The sequence below is a fragment of the Phoxinus phoxinus genome (genome assembly GCF_949152265.1).
Source record: "Phoxinus phoxinus genome assembly, chromosome: 1".
NCBI lineage: Eukaryota > Metazoa > Chordata > Actinopteri > Cypriniformes > Leuciscidae > Phoxinus > Phoxinus phoxinus.
In genome coordinates this window covers 44,165,283-44,191,504 of record NC_136876.1, presented here as the reverse complement: position 1 = coordinate 44,191,504, position 26,222 = coordinate 44,165,283, and the positions used below count along the sequence as shown (strand labels likewise).

Here is a 26,222-nt window from a genome sequence, read left to right as displayed (position 1 = left end):
TGGTATCTGAGAGGATTTCCAGTCAGGATTTAAACCGAATCATAGTACTGAGACAGCTCTCATCAGAGTCACAAATGATTTGCTCTTATCATCCGATCGTGGTTTTATCTCTCTATTAGTGTTACTTGATCTTAGTGCTGCATTTGATACCATTGACCACAACATTCTTTTAAATAGACTTAAAAATGATGTTGGCATTAGTGGAATTGCATTAGCATGGTTTAAATCATACTTATCTGACCGTTATCAGTTTGTAGCAGTAAATGAAGGGATTTCATATCAATCAAAAGTTCAGTATGGCGTACCACAAGGCTCAGTGCTAAGACCGTTGCTGTTCACTCTGTACATGCTTCCCTTGGGAGATATCATTAGCAATTATGGCATTCACTGTATTCACTGTTATGCCGATGATACTAAGCTCTATATTTCTTCACGCCCTGGCGAAACTTACCAATTCACAAAATGAACGGAATGCATAGCTGATATAAAAAACTGGATTCTGAATACTTTATTCTGAAAAAACAGATATTCTAAGTATTGGACAAAAAACTTCCTCACGTACTAACCTAGAATACTGTCTAACACTTGATGGCTGCTCTGTCAAGTCTTCGTCGTCGGTTAGGAACCTGGGTGTGCTCTTTGATACTAATCTTTCATTTGAAAGTCACGTGTCTAGTATCCGTAAAACTGTATTTTCCATCTTAAAAATATATCTAAATAATGTCATATGCTCTCAATGACAAATGCGGAACAGTTAGTTCATGCGTTCATGACATCAAGGCTAGATTATTGTAATGCTCTACTGGGTGGTTGCCCTGCACGCTTAATAAACAAACTACAGCTTGTCCAAAACGCAGCAGCTAGAGTTCTTACCAGAACCAGGAAGTATGACCATATTAGCCCTGTTCTGTCAACACTGCATTGGCTGCCTATTAAACATTGTATAAATTTTAAAATATTTCTGATTACTTACAAAGCAATAAATGGTTTAGCTTCCCAGTACTTGAGCGAGCTCTTAACGCATTAAAGTCTGTCACCTCAAAATTTCCGGCCAGTTGATAATACCTACAATATCAAAATCGACTGCTGGCGGTAGATCCTTTTCCTATTTAGCTTAAAAACTTTGGAACAATGTTCCTAACATTGTCCGGGAAGCAGACACACTCTGTCAGTTTAAATCTAGACTAAAAACACATCTCTTTGACCTAGCATTCACATAATGCATTATAGACTTCTATAATTCAATGTTAGGCTGCATAGATTAGGTCAGCCAGAACCGGGAACACTTCCAATAAATCCTGATGTACTTGTTGTCGGGATGATTCCAGTTAACGTAGCTACGCGGAAGTGATAAAAAAAATTCTGTATTATACATTTTTCAAGGCTTGTACCTTAGAACCTATTTCATGGTTTGCGTTCTCGAGTCAACAGGCAATGTTTTGTGCAAATGAGCGGCCGGATCGCATTAAGGGTTTTCTGTTAGAACGGTGTCGTGTTAGCGGCCCCTAAGTTAATAACTAAAGATCGTTGCGACAGAAGTGAATCAATCAAAACTAACTTTAGTTGGACAATAACTTTACTCTAGAGCTGCTGTAAAGCCAAAACAATCTCTGTTACTTTAATTTCCTATGATCACTAAAGGTGCTTTGAAACAATCTATATTGTTAAAAGTGCTATATAAATGAAGGTGACTTGACTTGACTATGAACTCGTAATTACAATGTCTTCGACTCCACTTGAAGAGCACATAAACACAGCAGTAAAGTGGCTCTCCTCGACCAGGAATGAGGAAGCTGCTTTACAGACACTCCTGTTTTACACACGTCACTCAAACACAGAAGCAGGAAACTATTTCAACTCCTCAGTTCAGAGAAACAGAAACTGAAGTATTGTTGAGCTGTTGTGTGTTCGTGTCTCTGTATAAAATGGCAGAAGCCAGATTTTCTCAGGATGAGTTCATGTGTCCAGTGTGTCTGGATCTCCTGAAGGATCCAGTGACTCTCCACTGTGGACACAGTTACTGTAAGATCTGCATTACAGACTGCTGGGATCAGGAGGATGAGAAGAGAGTCTACAGCTGCCCTCAGTGCAGACAGACCTTCAGTCCAAGACCTGCTTTAGCTAAAAACACCATTCTGGCTGAACTGGTGGAGAAACTGAAGAAGACTAAACTTCCTGCTGACTGTTACGCTGGAGCTGGAGACGTGGAGTGTGACGTCTGTACTGGAAGAAAATACAAAGCCGTCAAGTCCTGTCTGGTGTGTCAGGAATCTTACTGTCAAACTCATTTTGACCGTCATGAGGAATTTCCCTCTCGTAAACCACACAAAGTGATCGATGCCACTGGACGACTGCAGGACATGATCTGCCGTAAACATGATAAAGAGCTAGAAATGTTCTGTATTACTGATCAACAGTGCATCTGTGTGTGGTGTAAAGAGTATGAACATAAAAACCACAACACTGTATCAACTGCAGCACAGAGGACAGAGACACAGGTATGAACTGAGAGCGATTGATCACAGAAATGAAAGTGTCTTTATTTACTTCCTCATTTACTCATGCTGGTCCAAACCGGTTTGACTGAGTTTCTTCTGTGGAATATAAAAGATGATATTTTGAAAAATGTCTCATATATTTTAGTTTATACATTGAAAGTCAATGGAATAAAAAAGTTTCAAGCTCAAAAAAGGAGATAAGCATAAAAGTAATCTAAACAACTAGTGGTTACAGAAAGAAGTACGCTTAAGTGTATTGACATGCACTTGTAGTGTACTTCAATTTAAAAAGTATATTTTAAAAAAGTGTACTTGCAGATAATATAATATTAAATTAAATGAAAGGCCACTTAAGTGCACTTAAAGATAGTAAACTTTCATGACTGTTTCATAAGTACACTTTATAAAGCACACCTTTTTATAATGTAAAATTAAAAGTTTTACTTAAGTTTTATTTTAAAGTACATTTTAATAATATTTAATATTTAAATTTAAAAAAAAATTAATTTAAATTTAAATAACTTTATTTTTTTATTTAATAGCAATTAACATGCAATTATTTGTCTGAAAAGATTACGTTCAGTTCACACTTCTTTTACAATTATATTAGTATATTATTTCCAAAATATGCTACTTTTAAAAGAGCCAAGTTGTGATTCACATATTGTCACCATATTGTATCTGGCGTCTGTAAACAGCGAGACATTCTTCTAAATATCTTCTGTTGTGTCTCACAATAGACAGAAAGTCATACAGGTTTGGAGAGACTTGAGGAAGAGTAAATGATGATACTAATGATATAAAACTACTGATGAAATAATGCTGACATTTCAGGAAACCATGAATCTGTGGTTTGAACCAGACGTGAAAACTTACCATGCAAGATCTTTAACCACTTCACCAACTCTGGATTCATGTAACTTTAATGTGTGTGTGACAGTAGTTGTATGTGTGATTCCCTGTCACTGGTTTGTCCTCCAGAAACAGCTGAAGGAGACGCAGATGAAGATCCGGCAGAGGATCCAGCAGAGACAGAAAGATCTTCAGCATCTGAGAGAGGCTGTGAAGTCTCATAAGGTGAGTCTGGAGAAGAAGAGAAGTGTGAGACGTCTCAGTTTGGACTCTGTCAGTCCTGCTGAAGCCACTGTGTGATTGTGATGTGTGTGTAACAGCGCTCTGCACAGACAGCAGTGGAGGACAGTGAGAGGATCTTCACTGAGATCATCCGCTCCATTGAGAGAAGCCGCTCTGAGGTCACACAGCGGATCAGAGATCAGGAAAAGACTGCAGTGAGTCGAGCTGAAGGACGACTGGAGCGACTGGAGCAGGAGATCAATGATCTGAGGAGGAGAGACGCTGAGCTGGAGCAGCTTTCACACACACAAGATCACATCCAGTTCCTGCAGGTAACAGAGATCTAGAAGAACGGGATCATATATCATATGTTGTTTTTGGCTGGTTAGTGACACTGAAACTTCACAAGGACTTTTAAGGATCCCAAGGTCAGCTTTTGTTGGGTTTTTATAGGCATTGTTTACACCTCACTTCCTGTCTGGAGTCTTTGTGGGCAAATTCATCAGTGTTTTACAGGTAAACAGTTATCAACATAAAAATATTATATTATCAGCTTTAAAGATCACCTGACCCAAAATTGGAGACAATTACTTAAAATATTTTAGTAGAAATAAAAGATTTAATTAAAAAGAGCATGAAAAATCTGGATATTGATACCATCAAGTTCACTGATTTCATAAAGAGAGAAGAAACCAGAAGGAACATTGAGTCAATATTTAAAGGGGGGGTAAAATACTTAGTTTCAGTCAATCTCATGTTAATCTTGAGTACCTATAGAGTAATAGTGCGTCCTTCATATCTCCAAAAAGTCTTTAGTTTCATCATATTTATAAAATAAAAATACAGCTTTCCGATTCTATCCGGAAAAAGCCGAGGTCCTTGATTCTGGGCGTGGGCGGAGCTATAGAGTCAAGCGGGAGCGCCCGGGAAGGTTTGCTTATTATCGATCGTGGTGCGGTAGGCCATATTACTATAGTATATATATATAGTATTTGGTTTGCAAATCCAGCGACGACCTGGGCCTTGTTAATAAAACATTCGTCACTGAAATTACCAGAACACAAAACCGCACTTGCCACACTCCTTTGCTGTCCCGGAAATACAAACTGCATCCACTGTTCCAGTAACACTGGGTTCTTTGGGAAGCTGAACAAGGTAAACTTTCCCTCACATCCCAAAACACACTTTTTTGGAGACATTCTTGACATCAACCATTCCTATTTAGCGCTGCTGATGATGATTTCCAGTAGTAGCGCGTCGATGAGCGCGGCCTTTCTCTCCTCTGGTCGACGTGTGCGTGAACGCGCTTTTCCGAGAGCAATGCTCATATAAGGAGTTCCACTCTGGTCTACGTCATTAGATCTAAGATTGAAAAAAACCAGCCGAAACGTGTTGCAACCCGGAAGTATGATTTTCAGCACAGAAATTCTCTGTTATTCGTTCAAAATAACTTTTCAAACTTTGGCCATTATTAGCATGAGAATCCATCTCTTTAACACTGTAAACAACTCTGAATACATGAAACACCATTGTACCCCCCCTTTAATGTTAAATTCCCCAGGACTTTGTAAGTGTGTCTCTTTAAACAGAAGATGATCATATGAGAGTCTGACTGATGATTATATGATAACACAACACTCGACTGAATCTGACTGAACTCCTGACAACATCTCAGTCAACGGCTCATTCTGCTCTCATGAAATGTTTCTCTGTCATAACTGGATCTTGCTCAAGTCCACGAAGTGAAACTGTGAACTGCTTTTCCTCAAATCTTCTCAACATGCAGATGTTTTATCATCCAAACACCTGGAAAGTTCACACATAGTCCCTTGTGAAAAAGAAGTGTCATTAATTAAATGTGCACTTAACCACAAGACGAAGAAGATTGATACAAAAGACTTTATTAACAAAGGAATAATCCTAACCGAGCACAAAACGTCAACCAGAACTAATTCATGTTCAACAGGCTAATTGATATAATACCAAGTATATAGTATCAACACAGAGTTTTTGTGTGAGTTTTCTGTTTATGTGTGTCAGTTCATCCAGAAAACTAACCATATTTCAAAGACAATAGAAGTAATTCTGAAATTACATTAAAACATACTTAAAACCTAGTTAAGTGTTAAAAAGTTCTCTAAATATTAGCTAATTGCATTTAATATAAATGTTGACTAAATTGTAATACATTTATTTAATTAAAATAATTATTTTAATTACAATTTTAAAATAATTGTATTATTTATTATATTATATTATATATATTATTATATTATATATCAGTGTGAAATACTAGAGTGTGTAGCATTAAATGCTGAATATGAGAAGAATGATCTGAGTGTGTGAAAGTGCTGGACTGAAGCGAGTCACTGAAGAGAAGTCGAGTCCACAAGAGCCGCTCAGATCTGATATAGTGCAGGTTATTGGCTGAAGTGTGGAGATGATGAGTTATGATTTCTGTTTTCTGTAGAGTTTCCAGTCTCTCTCAGCACCTCCTGAATCTACAGACGAACCCGATGTTTCCTTCAGTTCTCTCTCCTCTTTTGATGGCGTGAGAGAATCTGTCCGTCAGCTGAGAGACAAACTGGAGGATTTCTGCAAAGAGGAGATCAAGAAGATCTCAGACGGAGGTAAAGTCCTGCGCCTCGTTTATACAGACGTGTGTAGAAACATCCTAAATCTGAACGTACAGCAGTTTATGAAATGTTCCTTCAATTTATAAAACATCTTTTTTCACAAAAATGTCCTTAACACTCATTTTTGCTTTGGGGTCAGTATGATCCCGATCGACTTTTCTTTAATTAAAAAAACATGGTTCCCTTCATCTCAGTGGATTCAAATTTTGTGACTTTTTCTAAATGATCTATCTATACTGGTGAGCCCTAATACACATGCACACGCACGCACGCACACACACACACACACACACACACACACACACACATATGCAGAGACACAGACACATGTACACTCTCACACACATAGACACACGCATGCACGCACGCACGCACACACACACACACACACACACACACACACACACACACACACACACACACACACACACACACACACACACACACACATTATTATGTATCACATATTATTAAAAATGTATTTTTTATTTATTTACAATCCCTCTATAAATGTTGGGGTCACACTGAGTGTAAACAGGAAACTAAGAGCGTATGAAGGTTAAATGCGTCTCAGTTTATTAATAACTGGTCGTCTTTTATATAAACATGATGGAGGAGATTATTCAGAAATGAGTCCATCATCTAATATCATAGAGCATCATATTATAAATATCTCAGAAATGAATGTATTTTATCTTGTCATTTCTCTTCACATGTTCATGTTTATTTCCACAGTCACTTTCCCCAACATGAATCCCAAGACCAGGAACGACTTCCTACAATGTGAGTCTCTAGAAAACCAGCAGAAAAACTCCTGAATGTGTTCATGTTCTTCCTGTAGAAGGAGAAATAAATCATGATAGAAGAGTTTATAATTGATCATGTAAATGATGATTTTCACAGGATATTTGGTCAGCTGCACTGAGACACTGATGATACACTGAACATGATTCATGAAGAGTTCAGATACATTAAAAGATCAGACAGATTCATAATTCCTGTTTCTGATGTGTTTTCTCTTCATCAGATTCCCATCCGCTCACTCTGGATCTGAACACAGTGAATACACACCTCAGTCTGTCTGAGAGGAACAGAGTTATTACTGACACTGGCACACAGCAGCCGTATCCTGATCATCCAGACAGATTTGATCCTCATCAGGTGTTGTGTAGAGAGAGTGTGTGTGGACGCTGTTACTGGGAGATTGAGTGCAGTGGTGAATATGTGTTTATATCAGTGTCATATAAGAGCATCAGCAGGAAGGGATCGGGTATTGAGTGTGTGTTTGGATACAATGATCAGTCCTGGAGTTTGTCCTGCTATTCCTCCAGTTACACATTCATACACAATAACACACACACTGATCTCCCTGTAAAGCCCACCAGCAGAAGAATAGGAGTGTGTGTGGATCACAGAAGAATAGGAGTGTGTGTGGATCACAGTGCAGGAACTCTGTCCTTCTACAGCGTCTCTGACACAATGATCCTCATCCACACAGTCCAGACCACATTCACTCAGCCGCTCTATCCTGGGTTTAGGGTTGATTCTGGATCATCAGTGAAACTGTGTTGATGAACAGATTGTAGAGATTTTACCCAGAATACTTTGAGCTGCTCGATAAACCAGTAACAGTGAGATACAGACACTCTTATTAAATTTATTTAATATAGCGTAACTTCTGCCACAGAAATAACAGAATAAATGTGTGTATTAAATCCTTCAGTAAGAATGGCGTGTGTGTTTGTGTTTATTAAGCTATAATTGTATTGATGGAAATCATATTCATTTAGTTTTTATTGTAGTGACACATAATAATTGTAATATTACTATTAAAAGTACCTTTCATTTGAAATGATTAAACAAACAAAATGAACAGATTGAGGATAGTGTGGTTTTGAATAATGAATAACAGAATCAGTCGTGAACAATGTATGGAGTGAAGATGTGGAAATGACATTATTAGTGGAGAAAATAGTGGAAAACAATCAGATCAAAATGAGAGAAACTGATGCAGAAGATGAGGGATGAAGATGAGGGATGAAGATGAGGGATGAAGATGAGGGATGAAGATGAGGGAGGAAGATGAGGGATGAAGATGAGGGAGGAAGATGAGGGATGAAGATGAGGGATGAAGATGAGGGATGAAGATGAGGGATGAAGATGAGGGATGAAGATGAGGGATGAAGATGAGGGATGAAGATGAGGGATGAAGATGAGGGATGAAGATGAGAGATGAAGATGAGGGATGAAGATGAGGGATGAAGATGAGGGATGAGGGATGAGGGATGAAGATGAGGGATGAAGATGAGGGATGAAGATGAGAGATGAAGATGAGGGATGAAGATGAGGGATGAAGATGAGGGATGAAGATGAGGGATGAAGATGAGAGATGAAGATGAGGGATGAAGATGAGGGATGAAGATGAGGGATGAAGATGAGGGATGAAGATGAGGGATGAAGATGAAGAAGAGGGATGAGGGATGAAGATGAGAGATGAAGATGAGGGATGAAGATGAGAGATGAAGATGAGGGATGAAGATGAGGGATGAAGATGAGAGATGAAGATGAGGGATGAAGATGAGGGATGAAGATGAGAGATGAAGATGAGGGATGAAGATGAGGGATGAAGATGAGGGATGAAGATGAGAGATGAAGATGAGGGATGAAGATGAGGGATGAAGATGAGGGATGAAGATGAAGAAGAGGGATGAGGGATGAAGATGAGGGATGAAGATGAGGGATGAAGATGAGGGATGAAGATGAGGGATGAAGATGAGGGATGAAGATGAGGGAGGAAGATGAGGGATGAAGATGAGGGAGGAAGATGAGGGATGAAGATGAGGGATGAAGATGAGGGATGAAGATGAGGGATGAAGATGAGGGATGAAGATGAGGGATGAAGATGAGGGATGAAGATGAGGGATGAAGATGAGAGATGAAGATGAGGGATGAGGGATGAGGGATGAAGATGAGGGATGAAGATGAGGGATGAAGATGAGAGATGAAGATGAGGGATGAAGATGAGGGATGAAGATGAGGGATGAAGATGAGGGATGAAGATGAGAGATGAAGATGAGGGATGAAGATGAGGGATGAAGATGAGGGATGAAGATGAGGGATGAAGATGAGGGATGAAGATGAAGAAGAGGGATGAGGGATGAAGATGAGAGATGAAGATGAGGGATGAAGATGAGAGATGAAGATGAGGGATGAAGATGAGGGATGAAGATGAGAGATGAAGATGAGGGATGAAGATGAGGGATGAAGATGAGAGATGAAGATGAGGGATGAAGATGAGGGATGAAGATGAGGGATGAAGATGAGAGATGAAGATGAGGGATGAAGATGAGGGATGAAGATGAGGGATGAAGATGAAGAAGAGGGATGAGGGATGAAGATGAGAGATGAAGATGAGGGATGAAGATGAGGGATGAAGATGAGGGATGAAGATGAAGAAGAGGGATGAGGGATGAAGATGAGAGATGAAGATGAGGGATGAAGATGAGGGATGAAGATGAGAGATGAAGATGAGGGATGAAGATGAGGGATGAAGATGAGAGATGAAGATGAGGGATGAAGATGAGGGATGAAGATGAGAGATGAAGATGAGAGATGAAGATGAGGGATGAAGATGAGGGATGAAGATGAGAGATGAAGATGAGAGATGAAGATGAGGGATGAAGATGAGAGATGAAGATGAGGGATGAAGATGAGGGATGAAGATGAGGGATGAAGATTATGACCGTCTTAGGTCATAATCTCGGTCACGGACTGGCCGGCCAATGTGGGCCGGCCCACCTTGTACAGAATATACAATAATGACGGAAATCATAATAGGCTATTACATGCGTGGGTGCGGGGACGCGGACGACAATCTTGTATAATTTATAATGTTGATATAAACTATCGCATCACGATAGTGTTGTGGGCAAGTGTGCCATCATATAACGTGGGAGACCCGAGTTCGTGTCCCGGCTAGAGGAACTTTTTTTTTACTAACGCATGTGTCCACGTGATATTGCGGAAACCAAGGATACTGCGGATATTGCGTCACTGACAGGCGACATTTTTTTCCGGGACGGACAATTATTTAAAATTGGAATTTCTCTTAAATAAAAAATCTTTGTAGACTTTTGGGATATTGTAAGTACATAACTGCAGGAAATATATCACACTGTCCAAGTGATTTTTGGATCTTTTATTACAAAATTGTTACATATTGTATCTTTAAGAGTTCTGTTTAATAATTTTGTCATGTCTATTTTAAAAAGAAATAGAAAAAGGGCAATACAAAAATAAATGTTCAATATCTTCAAGTGTTGTGTTACAAAAAGTATATTTATCACAAACAGTGAATATATCCACTAATGGCTGCATTTACAGGATAACATCTATGAATAATGTTGTACATTACTTATTTACTTTATTATATATAACATATTTACAGGGTAATGTCCAAATGCTGTGCCATAATATACAATAAAGTTTAAGCAATGTTGATTTACATGGAGGACTGGATCCGGCATTAAAGGAATTTCTTATAAAATTGTCATTAAAACCTTTATCAAATAAGGAGAGACCATTTACAAAAAGTTGAGGATTTTGTAAGGTTGTATTATTAATATCTAAATCTGAGAATTTGGTTCAGATTATTAGCGATAGTCTTAATTACTTTGTTAAATTATTTTTTATTTACAAATAAACCATATTTTGAAATAAATTTAGGGTACGTGTAAAATTCCCCATTCTTGTCAAAAATCTGGTTTACAATTAAAATGTTGTGCCGAACCCAATTCTCCATGTGCAATAACTACTTATTATGAATTATATTAGCATTGTTCCACATAAAACACCGGCTAGGAGACATTGTGTCTGAACAAAAGTGACCAGAACAGTAATGCTTGTTTGTGATAATTGACCAAAGCAATTGGAAGTTGACCAGTTATATAAGGACACTGCCACAAATAATGTAATCCTCCAAGTCTTTCAAATAAAATATATGGGACTATATTGAATTTACTTGTTTGATTTTTAACCCTTAAACACGCAAGAGTAGAAAATGATAAGCAACAAATAATTTCATGTCATTTTTTATATCATCTGGACTTAAGCAAATCATATCCAAAATCATTTAGGACTTTATGAGTTGTGACTCCCAGATCACATTGCCTAATAAAAGGACCAAATCTATAATTGTAACTGCCATTGCATGTTTAAAACAATATTATCCTATACTTCAACTCATATAATGTTGACATATTATATATCATTGGAAAGCTTACAAACTCAAGATTCAGCCTGTGAAAACCGTTTTGAAATCGGACCTTGCGTTACCACCTTTTAGCGAGTTCCTTACCTAGTGGGTGGTGTCAGGTTTCTTATTACAACATTTCTTTTAACTACTTTATAATAAAAACTTTTCTAATCTTGACAAAACACATATCGTCGGAAAGGTCTGAGACTGTATTGAGACTAAACATAAATTACACCCAGTGGCTATTTTTGGTACAGCTCCTAAAGCATTCTTGAATTACAACCATTTAAATTTGGATAGTGCAATATTACATATATTCTCAAAAAGGGGGATGACAGGTTTGTGATATTGTTTTTTTATTTTTATTTGCAGCAAAAAATTGTTCATTGGTCCATTTTTCTTGCATTTTTAACCTGTAAATTTTATAATTTGTAAAAAAAAAAAAAAATCCTCCGAATACAAAGATGGTCAAAAGTAGTATTAATCGCTTTCTTATACCCAAAAGTGGCGATGTGACTCAGGTGTAACATATATTTCAAAACATGCTAAATAACAACATGAACAACATTTTTATAAATTTTCTTTTTCAGCACCTTAAGACAATGTTCATAATTAATGCAGTGTTAGTATTATTTTTTCAAAAGAAAAGTAAGTTTAATATACATGTACTCCAAATCTGAATGTCCTGCACCACTGGCAGCCATGTTGGATTTAGATCAGGCTGACTAATCAATCACAAAATATTTTAAACAACCAACATACTCAAGACAGACCAGGCTGTGATAAATGATAAAAGGATTTGATGAAAAAATAATTATTACGCCCCAAAAAAGACGACACAAACTATTACACCCAGATCACATTGCCCGTTTTAGGGTTAAACAAGTTTTTAAGCCTAATATTAACTTTTAGAATCTGGTTGAAAATAATCAAATCAAGAACATTTAACCCACCATCAGATCATTTATTAACAAGGAATTTACTAACAGATAATTAATTAACAAAATAAATGTACATTGTATGAGGTTTGTTTCTCCAGATGAAATGAAAGAGCATATATCCTTCGGGGCAATAAGTGAAGAGAAAAGGTATACGCTGCTCTCGAAAGACCTTCTGCCTTACTCAAAATAATTCTCCCTTGAATAGAAAGATCTTGTTAATCATGAGTTATATTTCTTTTGTATTTTTCAATAACAGTCCTGAAATTAGAGTTGACCATTACATCAGTGGTTTTAGAGATGTTAATTCCCACATAGGTTACCGTACTATTAACAGGAATATTACACACAGTGGATAGGTTGTTGTTTTTAAGTTTAGACAAATTTAAATTCAATCCAGAGAATTTTGAGAAGCTATTAATCATATTCAGAGCCAAAGGTACCAGAACTATCACCAAGAAAGATTGTCACGTCATCAGCAAGTTGCGATATTTTATTTTGTCTTTCATGAGTTTCAATTCCTTTAAAGGGGAGTTGGTTTATCATATTACTTAACTTAACACTTGAGCTACAAAATAAATAAATAAAAAAGGAATGCAGAAAGTGGGAAGCTTGTCGGATGCCTCGGTTTATTTCAAATCTGGGAGATGTTCAGTTAACAAGTTTAATACCATAGTACTGTCACATTTTGGGTGTTTGTTTCTTGTCTTTTGTCTGTCATGTGATCCCCTGGTTTTAGTCTTGTGGTCCTGCCATGTGTTCCCTTGTCTGTGTCATACAGGCTGCGTTCGAAACCGCATACTCAATGAGTAACGTTACGTTAGGTACTTAATTTCCATAAGCACTTAGCCTACTTAACGAGCGCTAAAAGAGTAGGTACTTCATAACCTGATCTTGTTAATGTGAACCGGGACAGCTGCCATGTTGACGTTATCATGTGACCTACGACGCGTTATCACAAGTTGAACGACATTTAATTAATCTATCTGTAAAAATCTTGATATTGATTAAACTTGCTAATTTTATTGTCTTAAAACTGCTGCCCATTTATTTTGTGAATACATTTAGGGTTGATTTAAGTTCTTAAATTTAACCATAATAATGTGATCCACCGTTTTATCCATAACGATATTATTTATTTGTATTACGAAATCCCAAAATTGTCTTGAATATGTTGTAAATTTCTTTATTTTATATCCAAACATTTTCGTACAAGCAAAAGTGGCTTACTGCTTTGTTTTCCTCTTTTTCTTGTTGAATTTAACTCTCGTTTCATCCCTCAGGCCTATTACAGTTTTTAAAGTTCATTGTTTTGTTTCTTGGGTGTAATTGAAAGGCTAACTAAACCCCTGGTCAGAGCCTAACTCCACCCACTGGCAATATTTGAAATATTCAGTCATTTTAGAGATTTTAAAATGTTTATAAATAATATTAGTGACACGAATATTCTCACAATGCAAAGAATCGTGAGCGTGGGTAGTTAGCCGCTGGCAGAGCCATCATTCGTCACGCGGCACCACAACTTCCAATAGGAAAATTCAACTGCAGTAGCCACCGTTCAACCTGAAGAGGGCAGCACTCAGACTATTTTACACCATATATTGTAGAATTAAAACACTTTATACCCAAATGTCAAAACATTTACCGATATCAATTTACTTGAATCAATGAACAGCACTAATAAAGCCCCAGTCTTACAGATCATTAACTAAAAAAAGTGGTTTCAGGGTTTAGAAATTCACCCTTTGAATAGGTTAACATGCTTTAATAATGCTAAAACACACATTATTTTGCAGTACCTCTATTCCCAGTCTGTCTTTATTTGTACTTTATTTAGGTGTGTTTAGGCAAAGTTGTACTCTCTTAAGTTTAAGAAGCTGCTATAAATAAATCTTAAACACCACTGGTACCGTAATTTCATTCATTTTCATTGCTTTTGCATCCAAACACAGTTCACTGAAGCATCACCTTCTTTCTTTGCGTATGCCTTTTGGTGGGCATTATGCTAATATTTCACATTGTGACATAGATGTTTGAGGAATATATGAACTTGTATAAATAGTTCAAATAGTCAAAAATAATATCTGAACTTCGATCTGAATCAGTTTTCTCTGTTAGATAGAATAAATCCTTTTGTGGGAGACTATGAGCTTTGTAACTGTGCAGATCTTACACATGCACGCACACTAAAGGAAAACATAAAAATGCATCATATGCACCATCTTCTTCTCATTTTAATATGTGAAGGATACAAACCAAAGGATGTTTCATAATGAATGAATTACCGGTACAGTCTTACATTATGTAACACTTGAGTTAAAAACTAAAGGCTCAAAACAGTACAACTAAAGCAGATAGTTCTGACTCTAAATTCTGATTGGACGAGATACATACTAAGCTGTAAAATGGCCGATATACACATACCTTTGAATGCTATATTTATGTTGCGGTGTTGCCCACACATCTTGCATTTGTCATTGCTCTCACTTATAAATAGCAGAAAAGTCCTGCCCTACTAAAAGCTCCACAAATATATCTACAGCAATATATATGGTGTATCAAAATACGTCTAACATTGAACTGCACGTCACCTCATATGTGACCCTGGACCACAAAACCAGTCACGAGTCGCACGGGTATATTTGTGGCAATAGCCAACAATACATTGTATGGGTCAAAATTATAGATTTTTCTTTTATGCCAAAAATCATTAGGATATTTAGTAAAGATCATAATCCATGAAGATATTTTGTCAATTTTCTAGTGTAAATGTATATAAAAAAAATATTTTTGTGAGTGAACGCAGCACAATCGTGAACATAAATGCACAACTTTAAAGGCGATTTTCTCAATGTTTAGATTTTTTTGCACCCTCAGATTGCATATTTTCATATATTTAATAGTTGTATCTCGGCCAAATATTGTCCTATCCCAACAAACCATACATCAATGGAAAGCTTATTTATCCAGCTTTCAGTTGATGTATACATCTCAATTTAAAAAAATTGACCCTTGTGACATATTTATAGCCAGTAAGTGTTCTCAATTTGTTGGTCAATTGGTTGCCAATGCTGTCAAATGGTTGGTTTTAGACCTTGTGGTTCTTCTGTACAACTTGTTCTTCTGTACAAACACTATCTTTGCATATAAACACTATACAGTGGCACACACTCATCAGAAGGCCCTGAGTTGGGACGCACACCCACATTACCCTCCCCCACTAGACTGAGGCCAGTGGCCCAAAAAAAGTGTTTGTGTCCGCTAGGTGGGCCTCCCGAGGGCGGTCTGTCCCAGCACATAAGCCCCAGCATGGAGGACGTGTGGGTTTTGCGGAACTCCTGCGCTGGTAAGAACCGCTGCACTCCCCTTTCCCTGAAACGCTCCTCCCCTGCGCCCCCTAGTGGCTGTCACCCCCCCTCCCTGCTACAGACAGACCCCCTGATTGGCTGGCCTGTCGGACGCCACACAAACCCAGCTGGTGTGTCCGTCTCTCCAGATGCCAATTCCCTGTTAGCGTACTGTGAACCCTCCCGCTCCCGTAGCAGACCGTAGGTTGTGTGCTGTCGTCTGTAAACCCCATCACCACGTGCCTGTGGCTTTGCCCTGCTCCCCCCACCCCACCCTGCCTGCTGCTTAAGTAGAAATCCAGTGGGTACGGTGTCCTCACGGCTGTGGAGTGGCACGCTGGCATGGCAGTGCAGACGGCCGCTGTGATGCCATAGCCGCGGGCATGTTATGATTGCAGTTACTCATTGGACTAATGCCCCCGTCTCTCTCTCTCTCTCCCTACTCTCTCTCTCCCTACTCTCTCTCTCTCTCTCTCTCTCTCTCTCTCTCTCTCTCTCTGTCTCTCTCTCTCTCTCCCTACTCTCGATCTCGCAGCAGGGGACAGGAACAGTGTGGGCAGCACTGGCAGTGTGGGCAGCACCCGCAGTGCAGGCAATGGCCAGAGCACAGAAAGCAACAGCACCCCCAATGGACCACAACAACACCAGCACGCCACCATCCCTGACACCAGCAAGGTAACCAGCCATGATGCTTTGAGAGAAAGACAACCCTAAGGGTGAATCAGAAATCGCCCCCTATACCCTCATATAGGACATTATTCGATTACCGTATTTTCCGGACTATAAGTCGCTCTGTAGTATAAGTCGCATTAGTCAAAAAATGCGTCATGAAGAGGAAAAAAACATATATAAGTCGCGCTGGACTATAAGTCGCATTTATTTAGAAATGTATTTTTACAAAATCCAAGACCAAGAACAGACATGTAATCTGGAAAGGGAAGTTATTCAGCTCCACAATAGCACATAGAACAACAGGCTGAATAGGTGTCCGGTATGCTAACGTAACACATTAACAGTTATTCAGCTGCACAATAGCATAAAGAACATATACCTGGGAGGCTGAATAGACTAAATTAACATTAGCCAGCGAGTCCAACAAGTTACCGGTAAGCAAGTTCACCAAGTTCACAACACTGAACCCATTGAACTCTTCTTCCTCTGTGTCGCTTCTGAACAACTCCGCTCACTAGAGCGCCCTCTCGCGGCTGTAGACGGTAATGTTTTCTCTTGGTTCATCTCAGTCAGTATGAATTCATTTTGATATATAAGTCGCACCTGACTATAAGTCGCAGGACCAGTCAAACAATGAAAAAAAGTGCGAAGTAGTCCGGAAAATACGGTATTCCTCATATATACACCATTTGTTGTGGTGTCTGAAACCATAGTGGACGTTATCGAGTGCACTCATTCAATCCCACATTGCAACGCGATAACGAGTGTACTGCCAATGTACCGTCCGAATTCGCTCCCTCGTTTTCATTCACTCCCTCAAGTGAACCGTATTAGTGGACTAATGTAGGGAATAGGGATTGAGGGTTTAAGTGGCAATTTCGGATTCAGCCTAAGAGTATTGAGTCATGATCTAAGGACAGTTGCTATTGTGATAATGACATTTGTGAAATTAAATAATGAAATGTGAAAATGAAATTGATAGAGCAAATAAAAATTAAACATTTTGGTGATCATCTCAAAGTGCTAATGTTGCTATTTTGGCAGGTAAAATGTTTTGTTCCAATACAAAAAGAATCATATTGTTATAATTTATTTGTTCACATAACTATAATGAAATTCAAAAGCCGGCACATCACAGCTCCAAAAATACATCCATTTTGTTAAATGTCCACTTTGAAAGGTTTTGGAAGTCATGACTCTTCTTCACAGCATACTGAACATGAAAAGTCAACTCTTATATGCCCAATAATTAAAAACACATGGCACAAATGTACCAGTGACCAACCCTGTACGGCCTTGCACTTTCAAACCGGACATCCAGTAATCACAAATGGTTGAAAAGTTCAATTGGAAAAAGGAAAAAGGAAATTCATTGGTTAAACATTTTGGGAACCCTAAAAGTAAATATTGCTCCTGGCTATGAAAGCACTACAGCCCTGTCACTAGAGTTATTATAATACCTGTTATTTTCTGTTAACAAACCCTTTTAGTTTCAATGCTGGTTGTTTCTATGTGTTTGATAGCTAAGGTTTTTCTTTTTTTTCTTTTACATTTTCTCTCATTTTACGCAGGCGGCGCCCTCTGCTGTGGATTTACTACAGCCAGACCAAAACAAACATCCTGACGCGTCCACAGGTAATGAGCTGTGACATGTTTACTGTGTGCATCTGTATACAGCCTACGTTTGCCTTGTCCAAATACCCACACTTGCGGTCTTTGCACTTGACCACTTGTCTACTTGCATGACGTATTTCCTCTATTTGGCCCAAGTGTTCAAGTAGGCGTAAAGACTGCAAGTGTGTGTATAACTTTTGATTACTCAATGGGACACACTTATGCAATACTTTGCATTTTATGTAACTAACAGAAAACACTAATGAAAAATTTTGGTGCTTCTAATTAAGTGATAAAAACAGTTGCAAATGTTGTACAAAATAGGCCCACACATACCATACTCACCTTTGCGCCAATAAAATGTGCAACACTGTTTTTACTACCAAATTATATGTATCTGATTAATTTAAACTTCAGTGGAATGTTTTCCTTGACATCTCGCGATTTCGGAGCACACATAATGTATGATGGGGATACGCTTAGAGATGGTGTGGGTTTAGTGTGCATTAAGGGCACTGCACTTTGGCATTTTTTTTAGACATGGGACAGTCTTGCACACTTGTACTTCCTGTCGCGTGCACGTTCTCTCAAGTGGCCAAGACCTCAAGTGTGGGTATTTGGACCAGGCAAGTGACAGTATTTGGGCATTTAGTCATATTCACACAGGACTAAATGAAGTGAATGCATGCAAAACATTGGTGCACAAACGGTAGCTCAGGTTGGTCAAAAAACACTTGAGGAGAAGCGTCAGTGTAATGCTGCATTACACCATGTCGTAATTACTGTAATTTTGAGATGACAACATGTGATTTTCTACTTTGAACGTCATTTGTAATTTGGGAATTATGCATTTGTATGGCAACACTATCGGCGAAAATTCCCAACTTACAAGTTGTAATACGAGTTCTACAAGGACGTGAGTGCTTTTTACAAGTAGAAGTCTTGTAATTACTGTAATTACGGCATGGCGTGCACCTTAATACAATATAGGCAATCACAGACATTCACATTCTTACTGGGTTCAATTTCTCAGAGGACCATTTGAGTTGGTGAAAAACAGTAGGTAATTTGTTCTGGAATTTGTTCTGGAATTGTTGTGTGAGAAAAGCACTGATTCGGATGGGACTAAAATCACACAAGTATGCTTGTGAAACACAAATTTCTTTAACGTCCTAAATGAAAACTAGTCCTGTCTGAATAGGGCAAAATGTATGAGCATTGTTGCGTTAGAAAAAAAAAAAAAACTTTCAAAACTCCAGCTGATTCAAAGACATTGAAAATGCTGTTTGGTGAATCTGTGTGCATATATTAGTGTGTTGTTTTTTTGAAGGAGTTCCTCGCAGACCTGTGCTGCCCACACAGAGGGCAGGAGAGCAGGGTTTCTCTCAACAGTTTGTGCGTCCTCAACAGCTGCTAGAGGGAAAGGTCAGGAAACACCATTACAACACCAACCTGAACACAAATATGGTACAGCGTACCAGTAGAACTGCTCTGCGATTGTTTTTGTACACAGCAGAATCAGTGAACACAAGTTTCATATAACAGCAGTTCTCTCCTGCATCATGTTTGCTACCTTCATGTCATGTCATGTCTTTATCAGGACGCAGAGGCTATATATCAGTGGCTGAGTGAGTTTCAGCTGGAGCAGTACACTACAAACTTCCTCAACGCCGGCTATGATGTGCCTACAATCAGCAGAATGACCCCAGAAGTACGATCAGTTGCTTTAAAGAGATATGCCGTTCAGTCTCATTGCCGTAGGTAGGATTGATGTTGATTGAGTGTTACGCCTCTTTTTCAGGACCTCACGGCTATTGGTGTGACTAAACCAGGCCACCGTAAGAAGATTTCCCTGGAGATCGGCAACCTCAGCATTCCAGAATGGCTCCGAGAGTACATACCAGTAAGTCATTGTAATTTATAGCTTGTATGCATACATGCGTGTCTATGGCGTTGTCTTCAGTTCCCTCACAGTCAAATCTCTTCTCTTAGCAGGATCTTGGAGAGTGGCTGAGTGCCATAGGCCTGCCTCAGTATCATAAGAAACTCTCGGAGAACGGCTATGACTCGATAAACATTGTCCGAGATCTCACGTGGGAAGATTTACAGGAGATTGGCATCACCAAACTAGGTGAGCTTAACTTGAACACAGAACTTAAGTGCATTGTGTAGTTGTATACAGGGTTAGCAAAGTCAAAGAATAACAAGGAATGTCAAAATTGTGTGTTCTTGTTGAGCTGTTTTAAATCATTATTTTGTTAAATACCGCTTTTGTGTTGAACAAAACCTGATTTTAAACTAAAGCAATGTCTTTGTTTACAAATGACTCTTTTGAGTCAGTTCTTTTCATTGAATAGGTTGAACTCGTTCACACTGGTTCGGATGATTATTATGGTCAGAATTTGCATTGTGAATTTGATTGTTTAAAAACCATTATCCCGTGGTCATAAACGATTGAAAAGTCCATTAAAAATGGCTGGAAATACATGGATCAAAAATTGTGGGAACCCTCCAAATACTTCAACCTCCATATATGTTAAAATTGTGTATGTTTGTATGTATATATATATATATATACCAGTCTTAGCTGCTGGGTAGCTTTTCCTGGTTTTGTTCTTACCTTGACTATGGCATTTTCAAGTCAACATTTCTAGTTCAAGGTTTCACTTGGTTTCCATTCCTGCAGCAACATGCTATGTTGATCCGTACACATTTAAATCCGATTGATCCAGTTTCATTTGACTGATGATCCGGCATCAGATATGCCCTGAGATTGTATAGGGTCACACAGCATTCTCACCTTTGATGTGGACAGATTACTTGTTGAGAGAAAAAGTTGTTGTGTCATGCCTGCTAAGGACATAGTGTGAGTTATATATATCCTGTGAAGTATATCCTTTTGCATTAAGTTCATGTGTGACATCTACAGTAAATGTGTGTGTCTCTGACAGGCCATCAGAAGAAGATGATGCTTGCGGTGAAGAAGTTGTGTGATGTTCATAAGGCTCTTCTGCTGGCAGAATCAGGGCACGGCACTCTGCGGCGCAAAACCCCTGCTGCCCTCGACCTGGTCACTATCGAGCCGCCCCCTGAGAGTATCGACCTCCCCTCACCCCACACGCCCAAGATGATGACTTTCCAGGACAGTGAGCTGAGCACTGAGCTACAGAGTGACATGTCCTCCCAGTACAGTGGCTGCCAGGAAGGACTAGCCATCAAGAACGCAGTAGGCATGTCCTCCAGTCAGGAGAGCATTGACACACGCTCTCGAGGCTCCGGCCGCTCTCAGGAGCCCCCCAGCACTCCCTCCTCCACTTCAGGAGCGACCCCTTACAGCCTGTCCCGAGAGAGCTTATCGAGCCCAGACAGCAGTCCTGGTAAAGAGCGCAACATTCCAGAAGGCCGTGACCAGGTCCCACGTCCTCAGCTACCACAACAGCTGCCGTTCAGTCCTTCTGCAGGCTTTAAATACCCAGCGGTGCCTGCCAAACCCAAACTGGGCTCTGCTCCTTCTCCGCAAGGTTCTCCTGCTCATAAAACCCTCAATTATCCTCGTGCACTATATAACAGTGCCACGCTCGACCGTCGCTCTCCTAGCGTGACCAAGAAGCGCACACAGAGTCTGTCCCGGTATGCTTTGTCGGACGGTGAACCAGATGAAGAGGATGATGATGAAGCAGCTCAGCTAGCCAGCATAGCCATGCCTTCATACGCCACACTGAGCCGCAAGCTTACCCGGGGCCAGCTGGCACGTCTTCAGTCCGCCCCTGAGCAGTCTATCGGCCGAAGCCACTCTTTCGCCATTAGGGCTCGGCGTAAAGGACCTCCTCCGCCGCCACCGAAACGCCTTAGCTCCGTCAGCAGCAGCACTAGTGTCGAAACTCCAGCGCCAGCTTCTGGAGGAGTCGAGAGCGGCACACCTGGGAGTGTAAAGAGCATCACAGCTGCATTAGAAACAGTCCTACCTGTGCCTACTGTGGAGATCCTACAGGAAACCACGACAGCTGTCTCTAGCACCAACGAAGAGTCCAAGCGCAGACCTCTGAGTCAGAGTGAATCCAGCCAGGTAGCAGCCAAAGCAGATACTGATAGAGCAACAAAGTCTGACTCAGAGGAAGATGATGGGACGAAGGATTCTGGCCTGGAGAGCTCATCGTCGCCCCAGAACAGCTCCAGTGAGTGCATCCCCTTTGCGGAGGAAGGCAACCTCACCATCAAACAGAGGCCCAAAGTTGGCGGGCCACTCAAGGTGGAGACCACTTCAGAGTCTCCAGAGAAAGCCAAACCAGCCAAAACCCCTGATGTCCCAGAGTTCAACTTGAAAGAGTCAGACACAGTGAAGAGACGGCAGAAGCCAAAGGAGAAAGAGCAGTCAAACACAGCGTCCGACAGCAGTGAAGATGGCGCACCTGTTTTAGAGACTCAGGACACGGTGAAGCTCCGCATCAGTGAAACGGATATGACTCTGCCATGTGTGGATCTTCCAGCCAAACCAGTGAAAGCACCTCCACCTCTCGCCCCTAAACCTCCCAGCCCCCTGAATCCAACACGGCACGCCTCTAAACCCCATCCTGCTCCTGTAACAGGTACAGCCTACAGATACAAATAAAGTCAGCTGGCTCGATACCGCTGTTACATGGGGAAAATTAATTGGACATCAAACCTCATATTTTAGATTCCTTATTTGTTTGCTAGATTTAGCAAATTGGTCCATCTAAATGGTTAGATTTATTAGTTGTTCCCCGAAGTCCTTGACAGAAGCTCTGTCCCAATTCAGAGGCTGCATCCTTCGAAGGAAACAGACTTCAAAGTCCACGAAGGTCGAACCAAGCATTGTTTAATGGGACGGTCTAGCCCAGGGTTCCTACCTTCCAGAGTTTAGTTCCAACCCTAATCAGAGACACCTACACAAGCTAATAAAAGCTCTTCAGAGTCACAGTTAGGGGAGTTTGATCAGGATTTGAGCAGCGGCCCTCCAGCGCCAGATTTGAGGAACCCTGGTCTAGCCTATGGAGCTCTTGTTGCCTAGCGGCTGTAAAGTTTGTACTGGACTGGTCTTAAAAAAACATAACATGGTTCACAACATTCGAATGAGCCTTTGAATTGGGACAGCCTTAATACGCATTCGGCCTCTGAATTGGGATGCAGCTAAATACTGCTCTGATTTTATAAACGGTTAAAGCTATTCGTAGCAACCCTTTGCTAGTAAGTTACAGTATATGCAGAGGACTGTAAGATTTGCATTTATTCTGTGTTTCTTGTTCTGTCTGCAGCTGTCGGCTCCAGTGTCACTCTCAGTGTTGTACAGAGTGTTGCCTTTGCAGCATCCCAGTCTCCAGTGCTGTACTCCCCTTCAGCAGAGAGTCAAAGTGTGACATCAGGAAGGCCCCAGGCTCTGGTGGAAAATGGTCAAGGGTCAACACTGAAGCATCAGAGGCTGGAGAAGACCAGCTCATCCCTTGAGGAAGCACTAAAAGCTGTGGAGAGGAAACTCACTCTTGAGAACAACAATGTGGGGTGAGAGACACTTTCCACCAGCTTTCACACAAATATGATGGGGGGGGGGGATTTTTGAAACTATTCCTTTCATGTTTTTAAAATATCCCTCTAATTGTTACTAATGTATCACTAATTAAGCATTATGTTGCGTCTCTTTTAGCACTTCTCACACAGTGAAGACTGCAGGGAACATTCTGGATGACATTGGGAACATGTTTGATGACCTGGCTGATCAGTTGGATGCTATGCTGGATTAAAAATGTGGCTGTTTTTTTTTTTTTTTGTGCTGGCCCAGAAACAGAAGGGTGGAGATCTACGTATAAGAAGCATGGGTTCTTCTGCCTTATATTTCAGATGGAGAGCTGAAAAAAACTCTCAAACACAAAAGTGGGAACCTCCATTTGCAAAGACCACACAGACATTTTTGGACCTGACTAATGTGGTGTCATTTGTAGTCGTTCGTTTATATTCAATTTTTTTAATCAACCAGCATATATATATATATATATATATATATATGTTTTTGTGTTTTTCATTTTGTCCTGTCATTTGTTGTTCTTTTTGGGGCTGAACCACGGACTTGACTAAGTGTGACCCCAATGAACTTTACATGATGGACCCAGATAGAAGAAATGGAGAATCATTCCTAAAGCAATATACATTTCAAAACACTACACTGATTCAAAACATTTCTAGAAAGTTTAAAGGGACAGTTCACCCAAAAAGTGACAGTTCTGTCGTCATTTACTTGCCCTGATGCGGATCCAAACCTGTATTGTCTTTTTTCGGTCTGTGTAACACAATAGCATACCATTTTGAATTAATTGTATGCTGCCTTTCCATACAGCAGACAAAAATACAGATTTATTTGTTGTTGAGTGAACTGTTCCTTTAATATAACTACATTTCAAAGCATTTAGGCTCTAAAAAGCATCTGGTTTTGTAAGGAGACTTACACAGGTGACTTTTATCCATTTCAGCAAGTAAACCAGGAATCCATTTCTTTGCCTTTGGAATTTTGGTGCTTGCGTCTTGTTTTTTCTTAATGACATTGCAAGATTTGCAGGTTAAAATACATGACTGACATTTATTTTTGTATGAAAGTGTGCTTTTAAAGGGAACATATTGAAATGAAATCAGTAACACTGCCGTGTGTAACTAGAGCAGGATCAATGTACAGCAAGCAATTCAGGTTTAAGTTACCATGAACTATTTTTGAACATCTTTAAACTTATGTTAGTCCAAATAGTATTTAAACTTTATCAAAATATGTATATTGTACACTAAAGGTATATTTGATTGGGAAGCAAACCTGTTTGTTGTACCAAAGCATATGTATATTTTTTATTCAAATGTTGGATAATGCTAATGCTAGCAGACTTATCTTGCAGCTAAACTAATGGAAGTTTAACCCAGTGGCATTTCCCCTTTGCACATCATTTGATATGACGTATCTGATGTGGAATATTTCCACGCGGTTCTTGTGTGCCATTCGGATGTTACATTCAGGTTCTGTCTCCCAATTAACCAAGATGTAATTTGTTTAACCGACGGCCGTTTTTAACATTTAACCAGTTTTAGAATTGCATTTAAGGCCCGTTCACACCAAGGACTTTAACTATAAAGTTTAAAATTATCGTTACGATTCTATGAGAATTGTGTCCGCCACACCAAGTCCACTTGACAACTATAATGATAACGACACAGAGGAACGATATTGTTGGAATCACTGTCAGACATACATGTAAGGTTATCGTCCACTGTTGTGGATGCGAATATAGTGATTATAGTTTTAGTCCTTGCTGTGAACAGGCCTTTACTTATGTTAATGCTATATACTCGTGATGTTTTTGATTAGATGAACATAACACTGATATGGTTGTTCAGTACCAAGCCCGTCTTTGTTCTAATTTGTTAACATTTTCTATTAAATGAATTTAGCTATTTTGTCCTTTTTTTTTGTCTGTCATTTACATTGCAAAATAGAAATGTCTTCTGTCATCCGTTTGTAAGTTTTTAATTTGAAACTTAATGTAAGTTAAACTTAACTAGAGGACTTTAGTTGTAACTCTGTTCTAAATTTAGTTGCACAATTTGTTCTTAAAGCGAAAAATAGCTAGTAGGTTGTAAGCTTCTTTTTTTTTTTTTTTAAGTAACCGTTGCATAATACAACATTTACCTTCAATTATGCATTTTCTCAATAGGGGAAATGATTTTGAACCGCAACTTTTTAAGTCAGAACAACTGTGAGCTATGAGGATGTTAATCGATGGTATATGCTTTTGTCGTTGTCATGTCTTGGAAAACTTTCCAGAGATTGTTTTACATTTTATTGGTGCAGAGACTGCAGAGATTATATGTATTTTTTTTGTAAAACATTTAGAAAATGAAGCACTACAATCACTCAGCGATTGATTGTGTCCGACTGATTAAATACACATCTTAAAACACTTGCGGTCTTGAACACTTTGGCCAAACTCTGGAAATACCTCATGCAAGTGGACAAGTTTATTTGGACATCTATAAATTATTATTTTTATTTTTATTTTTTTTAAACCACTTGTTATTGATTGCTATGATGTGAAGAGAGTTTCAACCAGTATAACAAAAAGTGTTTATGCAAAACATTGCCTTTAAGCTACATGTTGAAATGTCTAAATAGCGCTACATTTGATAGCATAGACAAGATA

The 26,222-nt window shown here is 39.4% G+C and overlaps 2 protein-coding genes across 2 annotated transcripts; both read left to right on the top strand.

Annotated features, from left to right (window-relative positions):
- Positions 1-1,844: 1,844 nt before the first annotated feature.
- Positions 1,845-8,061, top strand: LOC307005628 (tripartite motif-containing protein 16-like). The gene is made up of 6 exons (XM_079625968.1): positions 1,845-2,498; positions 3,480-3,575; positions 3,671-3,904; positions 6,043-6,202; positions 6,944-6,991; positions 7,236-8,061. The coding sequence occupies exons 1-6, from the start codon at positions 1,926-1,928 to the stop codon at positions 7,778-7,780; spliced, it is 1,656 nt and encodes a 551-aa protein (XP_079482094.1). The 5' UTR covers positions 1,845-1,925; the 3' UTR covers positions 7,781-8,061.
- A 7,648-nt stretch (positions 8,062-15,709) lies between these two features.
- Positions 15,710-25,479, top strand: LOC307010244 (caskin-2-like; the record flags this gene model as incomplete). Its single annotated transcript, XM_079634759.1, has 10 exons — positions 15,710-15,938; positions 16,283-16,422; positions 17,991-18,054; positions 19,364-19,458; positions 19,634-19,744; positions 19,835-19,936; positions 20,029-20,164; positions 20,985-22,619; positions 23,307-23,550; positions 23,693-25,479. 10 exons carry the CDS (start codon positions 15,710-15,712, stop codon positions 23,787-23,789), a joined length of 2,853 nt encoding a protein of 950 aa, XP_079490885.1. The 3' UTR covers positions 23,790-25,479.
- Between the last annotated feature and the right edge of the window lie 743 nt (positions 25,480-26,222).

Coding starts and splice junctions, on each gene's coding strand:
- LOC307005628 (XM_079625968.1), top strand. CDS start 1,926: ATGGCAGAAGCCAGATTTTCTCAGGATGAGTTCATGTGTCCAGTGTGT. Junction 3,576..3,670: donor AGGCTGTGAAGTCTCATAAG/GTGAGTCTGGAG, acceptor TGTGTGTAACAG/CGCTCTGCACAGACAGCAGT. Junction 6,203..6,943: donor CAAGAAGATCTCAGACGGAG/GTAAAGTCCTGC, acceptor TTATTTCCACAG/TCACTTTCCCCAACATGAAT.